This window comes from Pungitius pungitius, chromosome 1 (assembly GCF_949316345.1).
Source record: "Pungitius pungitius chromosome 1, fPunPun2.1, whole genome shotgun sequence".
NCBI lineage: Eukaryota > Metazoa > Chordata > Actinopteri > Perciformes > Gasterosteidae > Pungitius > Pungitius pungitius.
The window spans coordinates 31425695-31439150 of NC_084900.1; the positions used below are offsets into that span (position 1 = coordinate 31425695).

Consider the following 13456-nt stretch of genomic DNA (forward strand, 5'->3'; position numbering starts at 1 on the left):
GAACACACACTTTTAACACATGTGTTCTGCATCAATAGTTTAAAACATCTAAGAATGCTGTTTTTTGGTTAACTGAAACCAGCCTCCTGTGTTTTAGTTAATTGAAATGCATGACTAATGTTCTTTAAAATAGAATATGAAATATGGTTAACAGTAAAACCTAAGAGCTGGATGTACAACCTGGCTCATGAATCATTATATCAGTGGGACTCTTACATTTCCACCCATAACTATTTTTCCTATGTACTGCCAAGCATCTTTTTTTTTTTTTTCTTCCAATGGTGCAGATTCACCTAGACGATGCTAGAACGTCCCTCCGTGGGTGAGGGAGGGGTATCTGCACGAGTTTTAACTGCGTTGTTTCGGAATTACGTCACTAAATCGTCAGAAGGTGCCCAGTCACAGCAAGCAGGAGCCGCACTGTCAACCGGAGGTCCTTTCACACCGCTCCAGACTCTGAAAGAACGACATCGATAACAAAAGAGGCAGCAGATCCTCACCGAGCAGCTGTCACACGGAACAAGGACGCCACAGCCATCATGACACAGGGCAAGGTATGTGTCGCCTCAAATGTCATTTAGTTCGTGTTTTCTTTCAAGCAGAAGGCGGATAGATGATTACATAACAGTGAGTTGATGAGCATGTCTCCATCCCTGTAGTCCACTCACTGTTGTGAAAACGCTTAATGGCAATTTAGTTTTTTTTTTTCCACTTGCGCCTATCATATTAAGTCATTTGAATGAATTACCAAAACTTGGTTAGTGGATTTTAGTAACTGGTTTGGTGCCCCGCAGTAAATTAGAATTTCTAGCCACAAAATAACATCTGTTACATAAGGTGTTATATATTTTTTTATCAGTGCGTCTCCGTTCATTTCAAAGCGGTTGAGCGAAACGCGAATGAATGAAATGCGTCACAGGATGTTTTACCATGTGCGTCACCATGACAACCCATTTCTCTCCCTTTATCGCTCCAGGGAAAAGCTGCTGTCTCCGAGTCCGTTTGTGAGTGTTAAAACAGTGCTGAGGAGTTATAGATACTTTCAGGTTTTCAAACGTCGCAGGGGAACAGTGAATGAATTTATAACGTGAACCCGATGCTGTGATCGCCTGAATAACGTGACCTGAGACAAGAAAGCAGGGCTCATCTACTATGCGACGCTCCTGCATGACGACACGATTCGTGACAGCCTGTCAATCAAACTCCTCTTGCAGGATATATCAGCACTTAAGGGCTAAAAGATCATTTTATTTAAAATTGAAAGTTACATTTATGGATGAACCAGCTGATATATGTAGATTAAAAGCAGTTGGATCTGGCTTCAGTTTAGGTTTCAGATTAACTAGTTGAGCTAACTTTTTTTCATTTCTAATATGGAGCAGCTTGTGCATTATGACTCACTTGTAACCATCCTAAGTAGTATGGATTCTACAGTGTGACATTTTGCATGATAAAAATGTGTATTATTTCAATGAGTGTGTATTATATCAAACTGATTACCAAGGTGCTTTGGTAACATTTCACCATCTTTCATTACCCTCCCCTTAAATGTGACTAAATATATAACAACTTCTTTTGTCTTGCTGTGTTTCTGTGGCAGCTGTCACTTGCAAACAAGGATTCCAACGTCTCCTCCAGTGTAGAAGCTTTAGTGTCCCCAACTCCTCCCAGCTATGAGGAAGCCACTGCAGGTATGTCAATATACAGTATATGATCACAAAGTCATTGTCTTTAACAAATGCATTTGGTTATGTTCTCTTGGGACAGTATGGCACTCTTATGGATACCTTTAGCCTATTGAGTATATGTCAGATGTACATCTTTACCACCAAAAATTCTTAAATGAACGTGTTCTCCAGGCACCAGTGCTCCTTACAACGATGTTGAGATGCTGACAGAATTCAGCTGGGATGATCGCAACATCAGGAGGATCTTCATCCGTAAGGTATCAAAAAGCTTTATTGATAATTTACCACTAATAAATATTGATCTAAGTGCCTGCTCAACACATACCATTACACATACAATATTTTTATAATCTTTTCTTTTAGGTATACGCCATTTTGATGATCCAGCTTCTGGTGACTCTTGCGATTGTGGCGATTTTCACATTTTGGTGAGTGTAATAAACTAAAGTCTTTCCCATCGTCTTTCATGTGTAACAACATTTAACAAGTAATTCTGGGTAAATTATGACCTTTAGTGACCCCGTGAAAAACTACATCCAATCCAACCCTGGCTGGTACTGGGCCTCTTAGTAAGTAACTGTTTGAGTCAGGCTCAATACTCAATACTCTATACTTTTTTGTTCATGCTACTGCCATCTTAATACATATTGAACTATTTTTCTGTTCTTTTCCAGTGCTGTATTCTTCGTCACATATCTGACCCTATCATGCTGCGCTGCACCGAGGTAAGTTGAAACGTTTGAAAATACAATGCACATCAACAACAACAACGACAACAAACAGTGTTGGGATACCAAACTGACTCTACTCACTCCTACAGGAGACAGTTTCCATGGAATCTAATTCTGCTCGCCATCTTTGTAAGTACGGCAAATATGACGTGCTTTTCATGGATATTTGCGTCGTTTATTAGCAGTATTTTCAAAACAATTTATAGATTCATAGATTAACACTAATTTTCGCTACGTAACTTTCACTTGACAAATGAGTTTAAATTCTCATTATAAAATGATCTATAACTAATTTATGAATGTATTTTATTACAAGTGCCTGCACTATGAGTTTTATGTCTTGTGTTACAGACCCTTTCCCTCTCGTACATGACAGGGATGTTGTCCAGGTACACATTCATATTTGCTCACAGTTTTATGTCACTATCTTATGTTACTTAGCATTGTGTCTTTATGCTTTTAGACTTTCTCCTCAGCCTGCATGATGACATTTGCTTCCAGATAAAAAGGCTGATTTGTATTTTATTTTTTACAGTATATGAGGTTTTATGTGTGGCCAGTTGTTTCGTATTCTGTTTAATATGTATGAAACATATTCAGTAAATTGTATGTGCGTGTTTCCTTTTTTTTAATAGCTTCTATAACACCAAGTCAGTGGTGATGTGTCTGGGCATCACAGCAGCAGTCTGTCTCTTGGTCACAGTCTTCAGCTTTCAAACCAAGGTTGGAAAAATACAATGTTGCTTTACTGTACTTCCTATACTATTTGATATACTGTATGCATGGTTACATGATGACATCCTCCATGTCAGCTTTTCACGCTGTTGGATTAACAGAATGTGCTTTCTCCATCTAGTTTGATGTGACGTCATACCAAGGCGTGCTCTTTGTCTTCTGCATGGTGATGTTTGTCTCTGGAGTGGTGCTGGCACTTGTCCTTCCCTATCAATATGTGAGTATGACTTTCAAATTAGGCAGGTATGTTGTTTGTGTTATGTTGTACTGGAATTTGGAGGATTTATTTTAAATATATATTTAAAACACTTTAATTGCATATAATCAGGGTTTTTTTGCCATTTAGGTACCGTGGTTGGATGCCACCTACGCTGCCCTAGGAGCCATATTGTTTACAATGGTAAGGGAGGATACACGCTCAAGAATGTATTCTTTTCTCTAAGAATCAGAAAAAAAAACAGAAAGATATCTAACTGGCTGTTTTATTTTCTGTGGCAGTTTTTGGCATTTGACACCCAGCTGCTCATGGGGAACAAGCGCTACGCCATGAGTCCGGAAGAGTACGTCTTTGCCGCTCTCAACATCTACCTGGATATCATCTACATCTTCTCCTTCTTCCTCCAAATCTTCGGCTCAAAACGAGACTAAACAATCGCTTCTCTTCTTTTCCCTGTAAGGGATGGGAAATATAAGCAGACATGATTTTGATGTTTTATTTTTTGCCTTTTTTCTGATAAGATCCCATATACATTGAGAATATCTTGTACAGCTAGACATGTACATAGATGTCAGTGTTCACACCCAAAAAAATCGACGACCTTTCCCTCCTCTCCAGCATGTTGTTAACCCACCCCACATTAGGGTTTGCTTACTAGCTGTACCAGCAAGAAACAATCAGTGAACATATTCCATTTAAAGTAGATAAAACAGTGAGTGTTCTGAAGTTCTATGGGTGTCTCTAAATCCATACCTGCTTGGATATCACAAAGGTCCTGCAAACAAAACCTAAAATGTCAGGGCCCTTTAAGAAGTATGTGATCCCCTAACACATTATGCATGACTCTTAAGAAGACTCCTATCCTATTTCCCATTTCATTTGCAGGCTTACATCATTGGGCTATTGTTGGTAGTGGTGATTATGGATGACTGATAGCAAAAATGTGATTTAAAAAAAAAACTTTTCCTGTATTTTCAAACATTACCAATGTTGTTTCGATACTGTGAATTACAAGAAACCCCATGCTAATTTTGTCTGTGTTGATTTTACTCCATTTAACTCTGAGGCTGTCATTCTTTGCCATCACATTGCTGTGTTATTTAGTAGAAGTATGTCATTTTTTAAATGTGTGTTTAACCCTGAATTTTTTTCAATGAAATACATTAGTTATCCATTATCATTTTTGGGCATGATATTATTTAAACTTATTTTGTCTGAAGTGGTTTCATATGATAATCAAATATTAAAATGACAGTGCCATACATATTTATTGTAACTTTTGATAAGGCCCGTATTCATGGAAAGACATTTGAGGTTTATTTTTTTATGACAGAATGATATATTTCAGATAGCCTGTGATATAAAATAGTGAGTCTGAAGCTTGATAGGAATTCATAAGTCGTCTGAAGTGGCCTTGGACTACCTTTGTGTGATGGTGTTGATGCAATATGTTTTTTTTAGAGCACCCTGCATTTAACCGACACATTAGTGTTATTGTACTTATTTATTAAAGGGTGAATGTGTCTGAATGGACTTACTGAGTATCTCCTTTTTAATAAGTAATAATATGCCCTAACATTTCTACATTACATTTTGTAGTAGTTTTAGTCTATGTTAATCATGAGACAATCAAAGAAAAATCAATAAAGAAAAAAAAAGTTATGTAATTTTTCTAAATTGAGCTGAATTTTAATTTTTTATAGTGTCATCTTAAACACCAGTGTAATAGTTGTCTGTGGTGTCTTCCTAAATGGTATGAATATTCTCTTGTAATAGAAAAGCTTCCTCTGGTAAAATATAATATATTCCTGACATGTTAGTTACCAGCAATCTAACATTTAATATAACTTCAGCTGCGTCTGAAGTTGCTTTTCCCACTATATTTATCTTGGAGCCATAGTTCTAGTTTTAGTATAATGAAAGTGTTCATTCTAACGTTTAGTCCAGTAAGCGAATATTCATTTGTAAACACATAATAGTATAAATTGGAACTCTATCAAAACCTATTTTGATCCAAGTTGTGTACTCATTTGCTCAGGTTTCCTTCTCGCTGTTTGGTCCGCACAATTCCAAAGGTAGGCCTGTTTAAGGATCATGCCTAAGGTCATGTAGTATTGTATTGGCAGGAAATAACCATTGTTAATCACGAACAGGGTAACTTCTTAGCTTGCAGCGTACTTGAAAAATTAACAACCTTTCCAAAAAATCACCCATTATGAATAAATGATCAATGCATTTGAAAACGTGTTCACAGTTCTCAAACGCCTCGCTTTTTGTTTGTGTTTAACGTGTATGTGTCTGGCATAAAAATATGATTATTTAATTGAAATTATAATGAGACGATGAAAGTCGCAACGCTGAATAATTGCTTGCATGTGTTCATAAGTCAAAGCCTGTGTGACGTAAGATTAAATGCCCCCCTCCTGTCTACTATCAACCAGTAGAAGACGAGTACACTCAGGTCTACGGCACCCAGTCATCCAATCACAACCTCCGATGGCGAAGCGTCCTATTCAGCCATGTTGTGGTTTTGAATGAGGAAGAAGCGGGAGATAATATTTTACAACGAGTTTATATGCTTTTTAAAGTCACGTATGTGATATATAAATGAGTTAGGGTGTTACTCAAAATGATAACCGTTTTTCCGAACGCGTCGGTTGCGACTTGCCACAATCCTGCTGGAATTTAAACACACTTCCATAAATTAGCCCCGTCGTAGCAGCCTTAGCTAGCGAGGTAACGTTAGTTAGCATAGTGTGCTAGCTTGGCAACCAGCTAATTCTCAACTGTGGCGAACGGGCAGCGCGTTTCGTGGGGCTTTGTAAAATGATAACGATGAGTGTTAGCCCTTGAAAAAGCCTCAGCTAACCTACCTCATTCGAATGAAGCGCACTGGCTTCCCTCGGTTAGACTATATTGACAGGTAACGTTAGACTTACAGTAGCTAACGTTACCGCGATTTCTCTTCAAACCAGCGGCGGTTATTTCTAAAAGTTTTGAGCCATGTTGAATCATATCTACGAGTGGATAGGAACAGGCATTGCCAATCTTCGCAACGGGGAACCAGCTGTGGAGGACTCCGGTGAACACCGGGTGCAGGGCGATGTTCCGTTAAGGAGGAAAAGAGCAATTGGATGGTATGAGCTATAACATAATTATTTCCTTGTGTAGCAAGAAGTCAATACGAGCGGCCCAGTTTGCTCTAAAGTTATTTATGACTAACTTAAGTGGAACATTTCGGTAGACCTGCCCTTTACTGACTCCAGCGTTTCAAACTTTGTTTTTTTTTCGTTACATTGATGTAATTGACTACTTTCAATTTGTCAAAATGGATGGCAAATGTCTAAACTGCCCCCCCCCCCCCCTCTATCAAGTTTGGAAGATCGGCATAACAGCGACCAAGATGGATCAGTTGTAAAGAAATCTCGAATGGGTAATTAATAACTAACGTTGTCACATATTACAGTGAGTGTATATGTAGCGGTACAGTTATTAGTATTAGCCTACTTACAATCCCGCCTCTCTCTATTACATTTCTCTAGAAGATTTTATTGACACAGTCAAGGTTGCAGCGGAAGGGGTAAAGAGTCACAGCTCCAGTGTGGCTTCGTGGATGAGAAACAGTGTGAGCCCTACCTTGAGCAACATGCTGCCGGCCTTTCCAGGTCCTCCACCTGGACACGCCCAGCCAGAGCCCTCAACATCCGCAGCAGGAGTCTGGGCCGAGACGCCGGTAAGGAATGCATGTTTGGGGCCTGACTGTAGAGATGTCAAAAACCTGTTCTGCCTTGATTTTAACACGACATCTATGTGTTTGGTTAAAGCGTGCTGAAAGGAACTGTCTCAATGAGACGTTTGCTGCCCCATCGACAACTTTGGAGTGGAAAACAAAATCGGGTAAAACCACTTAAAGTGTTGTGTGTGCTTTTGAATCAACAACGTTGAAATGTGTACAGGCTTTAAGCTCTCGAAAATAATTAACATTATTCTACTGTTTATCAACTCTAGAATGGTCACGCAATGAGAGGAACATTATGGGATCAAAAGTCTGCAGGCGAAAAGTGTGCATGAGTCCTACACATCGCAAAGTGCCAAAGGTAAACGGGCATTCAGTCATCTTACCACCCTCAATCACCCCAAAGGTGCACCCATCTCCACGGCTAGGCAGGCCGCTACACCTTCGACCAAATGCAACACCAAGGTATTTGTTGTATGATTTGATTCTAACTTTCCCATTTTAAAAAAATAGACCTTTTTTTTCACTGTCTGAACTATTGTCAATTGCTAAATGTTTTAATTACAATTACGTGTTGTGTCTCCAGTTATAGCGGCGTGGCAAATAGCTCCTGCCATACTATGTATGAGAAAATATTTCCCATTAAAGTGGTGCAGAGCCCCACTCACAGCAACTCATCTGGGCAAATGCACAATGCCAGGCCCCGCTGCACAGCACAGCAGGTCAGACACCAAGACAAATGTTATTCCTGCTCACTGAGTTGATGCATTTCTTCATTTGAATCATGGGATTTCTTTGTGTTTGTCCAGTCTGTTTGTGAAGACGAGAAGGAGGTCTACAGGCAGCTTCTGGCCATGGTCTCTGGGGGTCAGTCATCTTCCCTTCACAACGGCAGCTCACACGCCATTGTGAGGTCCCACAGAGATTTGTACGTATTCATACAACTGGAGTAGCCAAACTTCAATGAAATATACAAAGTGTATTTTCCAGTGTGCAAGAGATACAGGGGTCCACAGAGGAAAGTTTTTTTTTAATGCAGTCCATTAGGTGACTCCATAAGTCTGTCTGTCCCTCAATCTGCGTGGAGTGATAGTTTTTTCGAGATGCTCAATGGTAGTGTTTTAGAACTGGTCCGCAAGGCATGAAACTACCAGAGATTTATGTGGGTACTGAATAAGAATGTTGAATACATTTCAACACTGGGCGGTCTATGCATTATCCCGTTGACTGTTCTGGACTGTACTTTAAATAGGTGCTCACTCTCTCCTCTACTTTCACTTTCTTGTCAGTACCAGCTTCCTGACTACCAGCCGCAGACTGCTACAGCTCTCCTCCCCTACCAGGTCAGCAGTAGGTGAAACCTCAGAGGGACCCAGCAGCCCCCCCAGCCCCACAGGGATGTCCAGCCAGAGCCTCAGCAACCTCCCCAGCCCAGTTTGGAATTCTAGTAGACCCGAGATCCAGTCATGGTCTCTGGACACAGAACCCGGTTCCAGCACAGCAGCTACGCTCTTAGCAGCTCCCTCCCCATCAGCTCTTTTGGATAACTCTTCTCAGGACACACAATCGTCAGGTCAGTGTGTGTAATGAAAATATAGGTATTGTGAATTCAATATTGGCTGAGGTCTGTCCCGGTTCTTTGGTTTTAATGTTCCTGTCTTTTCTTGCAGCGCATGATGGTGACTCTGTTATTATTATTAACGAGCAAAAGAGCAAAAATGAAGGCCGCTCGAGGTTAGTATACATTTAAGTGTAGTTCATGTGCAATGTGTAACATGTTTAAGCTTTTTAAAAATGTAGCTTTGTAAATATTTCATGTAGGATGCTGTTACTTCACAATTTTTATATATAACGTGCATAGACCCAGCCAGACCATGTCATCAGTGGAGTATAAAAACATTACTTTTTTGTTGTATACACGTTAACCTATTTCTGTTTTTGCAGTGTGCCATGTTTCCAAGCAGAGTTATGGATCAAAGAATTGTAAGTACACATGTACATTTATTACATTCAATAAATGATCAATGATAACTACGGTTGGGTATCGAGAATCGATTGGAATCGGGACTAGCTTTGCGATTTACCCGGTGTCGTTCAAAAGTTTAAAATTCGATTCCTAGTTTAGATTCTCAGTCTGCCGGCGCCGACCGGAAATAGAAACCGCTGAACACCAACGAAGAAGCATCCACCGGAAGTGTTGGCATAACAGCGTGATCGAACATGGATAGCGTGCGTCGGCGGTCCGAAGTGTGGTTACACTTTTCGAAACAAACCGAAAACTCTGCAAAATGCAACATTTGCAGCAAAATTGTTTCATGCATGAGAGGGTGCACGTCAAATATGATTAAGCACCTCCGAGGTCATGAAGTGGAAGTAAATGTGTGCCTAGGGTTGCCAACTGTCCCGTATTACCCGGGACATCCCGAATTATGGGCAATTTTCCCTCCGGTCCTGATTTCCAATCACAGCCTGCTAAGTCAAAAAACTCCCGGTTGTTGTGAATTCGTGACGCATCAGACCAGTGGGTGTGCCGGGTGGCCCGAGCGGAGCTGTCCTATCTGTTAAAATGAGGCTGGCGCTGCAAAGAAAAAAAAAGATTGTGCTAGCACTCCCCCCGTCGACCGCTACCCCCCCCCCCCGTCAGCGAAAGTGTCCCTGATTTGGGTTTGGGAGAGTTGTGTGCTCCGCTGCCTCTTCCTCTCCTCCATCAGTGGGAGCAAGTGAGGTTTCAAAAATAAAGCTCTCTGGAGGAAAGTGTACCCCCGTTAAAATATATTCATAATTTATAATGTTTATACAATATTCAAGTTCATAGTTTGATATTTATATTGTAGTTGAAAACAGCCCTGTTAGAAATTCATAGTAAAGCTAATAAAAAGTTCATAGAATTAACATTGATGGAGAAGGTCAGACTATTTCCTTCAGAAAGACCCTTGGTTAGCAAGCTCATTTAAAATATCTTAAACTTTTTTGACCCTGCCTCTTAAAAGAATCTGAATCGAGAATCGCTGGCAACCGGAATCGAAACCAGGAATCGGAATCGGAAACAGAATCGGAATCCTAATGACAACTGATATAATGTCTAAACTCTTGTTACTGTAGGACAAGTATGTATGACTCCCGGGCAAGAGAAAGACGGAGACAGATTGACGAGCAGGTGGCTTTGGCCTCGCTGCTGCTGCAACAGGTGAGTGCGCACCTCTAACGCTCTCCTTCAGATTCACGTTGCATCTCAACTTCTTCTCTGTCCGCTAATCTGTGTCATGTTGTTGCTGGTTTCCAGCGCCTGTCTGATGAGTCACAGCGCAGTCCAGATGTGGAGGTCCATGTCAGGGTTCCTTTGGAGAAAGAGGTTCCTTTGACTCGGGTGATAGAAGAGCAAAAGCCTTTAGAAGAGAAGCCCGAATTCCCCGAACTCACAGAGGTGTGGCATTGTTTAAATGAATAAATAAATATGCAGTCTACAGTGTAAACATTTTCAACTTGCTTTTCCATGTAGTTGTGACATTCTTACTTTTTCCTTTTTAAAAAGTAGAAAAACTAAAGTAAAAGTTGAAGAGTGACTAAATGGCTTAGTTTTTGTTTCTATGTAAATTCCTTCCTGCTGACATTTGAGTGCTCAATGCTACGTAAAGTTTGGGTTGTCTAGAAAATGATCCACCTAAGAAACCCAGCTAAATATAGAATATAATAGAATATAATGCTATGGGTTAGTTAAGTTAAAAATAAAGTGCACCAGCCAACAGAAAGTGACAAAGTGTATGTACATGTGGGGTGTGAAGAGTCACTCGGGGGGGACCTGGGCTCTGTTGATGAGCCCGACTGCCGATGTAAATGTAAAATTAGTATAATCAATTCAAACTAAGAACTTAAATGCAGCTCTTTCCCTATACTTTAGTTAAATAAAACAGGCCAGCTGTTAGGCCGTATGACATGTGGAACACATTTAAATCTAATAATAGTTCAATATGTCCTTTTTCCACATGTATGTTTCTTTGTATTAAGGAAATGGAGGCTGAGGTGAACAGGGTGCTAAGAGGAGCTAACCATGAAGTATTAAGTGAAGGTTTTGGTCTCAGCCTTACACGCAAAGACCTGCAGACCCTCAGCAACCTCAACTGGCTCAATGATGAGGTGGGTCTACATTTTTTTCTAAAGGTCAGATCTGTTTGTCAATGATCAGCAGCTATTCGGTTTGCGCCAGATTCACCCGCCGATTATGTAAACGTCGCAAAGTTCAGAGAAATACTTGATGTCTGTGCTGTAAGACGTGATATTTGTCTTAGAGCGGAGTCGTACAGCTTGCTTGTTTCATTAAAACTCCCTCCTTCATTTTTTAGGTGATCAACTTTTACATGAACCTGCTGGTGGAGCGCAGCAAGGACCCCGGCTTGCCATCAGTCAATACGTTCAACACTTTTTTCTATCCCAAGCTGCGCAGCAGCGGCTACTCTGCTGTCCGCCGCTGGACCAAAAAGATGGACATATTTTCTAAAGACATCCTGCTGGTCCCCGTCCACTTGGGGGTGCACTGGTGCCTCTCAGTACGTCTTGATGACCATAATTCTAATTCTTGGATTTTATGTTGCAGTTTTTTTTATTGTCCAAATCTTTCTCTTAGGTGGTGGATTTCCGCAAAAAGGCTGTAATTTACTTTGATTCCATGGGAGGAAACAATGATGAAGCATGCAGAATATTGTTGTGAGTTTCACTCTCTGATGTTTGTGAATGTGATCTAATTATCAAGCAAGGTAAATGTAACGCTAATTGTAATTTATTATTTTTCTGAACCCAATGTATCAATATGAGTTATGGTTTTCCCCCAGTGACTACCTGCAACAGGAAAGTAAGGACAAGAAGGGAAAAGTAATGGATACTATAGGCTGGAGTCTGCACAGCAAAAAGCGCAATGTAAGTCCTAAACCCTTTAGGATGGAAAGAATAACGTGTTTTCATTGTTGTCATCAAACTTAATTTCTTTTGGATTAGTTTCATTATCAGCAAAATCTTCTGTGACATAAGCCTTGTGTTTTGCTGAAACATCAGTCAAGAGACAAGTTGTGTCAAGCAGGGCATTCCCTCACTTCAAAACCTGTAGAAATAGTCTTGCTAGTTTCACTTAAGGAGCAGCAAAGCCTATTGGCTTTTCTTGGTTTCATAATTGACAAACCATACATGTATATCAAATCTATTAATTCTATTGCATTGTTGGTAACATAAACCCGTCAAAGCTGTTATTTTGCATCATGCAATGTCTAATAAAATCTTTCCCCCCCCCCCCCTCCTTTTGCTTTCAGCAAATCCCACAGCAAATGAATGGTAGCGACTGTGGAATGTTCACATGCAAATATGCTGATTACTTTACCAAAGACAAGCCAATCACATTCACACAGGTAATCACAAGCACAGATGCATCAGCTAAGCATCACGTTAGTGGCCCATAAGTCTCTTGCATGACGTCTCTTTACTTCACAGAACCACATGCCCTACTTCAGGAGACGGATGGTTTGGGAGATTCTGCACCATAAGCTGTTGTAACGCCAAGCACTGCCTCCCATGCCTCGACTGCCCTTTTGGAAGTTTCATGGGTGGAGCAGCTGAAACACTGCATGTTTTGTATTGACTAGCCAGAACTGTTATTTTGAAATCTGACTTATAAACCATACTCTGGGCTGCAATGTTTGGTGCTGATGTACCAGGTTTACAATTTTTTTTTTTTGTCTGGAAGGAAGAAGAGCGCATTTCCGACAGTAATTCTACTTTTTGGGAGTTCCTGTCGAGGTTTGATACACTTGGTACGAAAATAAACATTACCATGAAAGCTGAAGTATGAATGGCTTCTAAAAATTGCATTTTTCATGGAATTAGTGTCTTAATATTTAGGCACAATTTGTTTTGATTTACCTTTATTTTGACGAAAAAAAAACGAACATTTCACCTAAAACAAATATTTTTGTAATTTGATTAACAGTCCCAAAACTTCAAGCATTGCCTCAGAATATGTTTTCTAAAGGAAATAGGAAGTCTTATCGTGCCACGTACATACGAGTGTGATAAAGTGATCTTTGTCTCATTCTACAAACAGCAGGGTAAAATTCAACATGCGTTACTCTTGATAAAAGATTGTAAATTAAGTCTATTTTATGTATTTCAGAGTATTTTCTTTTGTTGTTGCAACTTTTTGGGAATATTCAATATATTTTTAACTTTGTACATACTAAAACGTATACAGCCTCATTAAATAGTGTAATATACTTTTTCTTTATAGAATTTCTGTTTTTTTTTTATATAAATTGAAGTCTGTTTTAGAAATACATTCATGTATTGTGACTGTTATCTGTATTACCTC

At 39.9% G+C, this 13456-nt stretch overlaps 2 protein-coding genes across 3 annotated transcripts; both read left to right on the forward strand.

Moving 5' to 3' along the window:
* Window positions 1-346: 346 nt before the first annotated feature.
* On the forward strand, window positions 347-4904 carry LOC119223299 (protein lifeguard 2-like). Of its 2 annotated transcripts, none has more exons than XM_037480525.2 (12): window positions 347-554; window positions 1601-1691; window positions 1860-1945; window positions 2052-2116; window positions 2204-2257; window positions 2363-2413; window positions 2509-2548; window positions 2771-2808; window positions 3055-3142; window positions 3276-3371; window positions 3501-3554; window positions 3653-4904. In XM_037480525.2, the coding sequence occupies exons 1-12, from the start codon at window positions 540-542 to the stop codon at window positions 3800-3802; spliced, it is 828 nt and encodes a 275-aa protein (XP_037336422.1). In that variant the 5' UTR covers window positions 347-539; the 3' UTR covers window positions 3803-4904. The 2 variants fall into 2 exon arrangements, with proteins under 2 accessions (XP_037336422.1, XP_062421015.1); XM_062565031.1 differs by lacking the exon at window positions 347-554 and adding an exon at window positions 561-1004.
* A 922-nt stretch (window positions 4905-5826) lies between these two features.
* On the forward strand, window positions 5827-13454 carry senp1 (SUMO specific peptidase 1). The gene is made up of 18 exons (XM_037479302.2): window positions 5827-6508; window positions 6746-6804; window positions 6914-7104; window positions 7196-7268; window positions 7380-7572; window positions 7694-7829; window positions 7917-8035; window positions 8397-8680; window positions 8778-8841; window positions 9052-9090; window positions 10210-10294; window positions 10391-10531; window positions 11113-11241; window positions 11448-11651; window positions 11729-11808; window positions 11934-12018; window positions 12405-12500; window positions 12583-13454. Exons 1-18 carry the CDS (start codon window positions 6375-6377, stop codon window positions 12643-12645), a joined length of 2175 nt encoding a protein of 724 aa, XP_037335199.1. The 5' UTR covers window positions 5827-6374; the 3' UTR covers window positions 12646-13454.
* The last annotated feature ends 2 nt before the right edge of the window (window positions 13455-13456 follow it).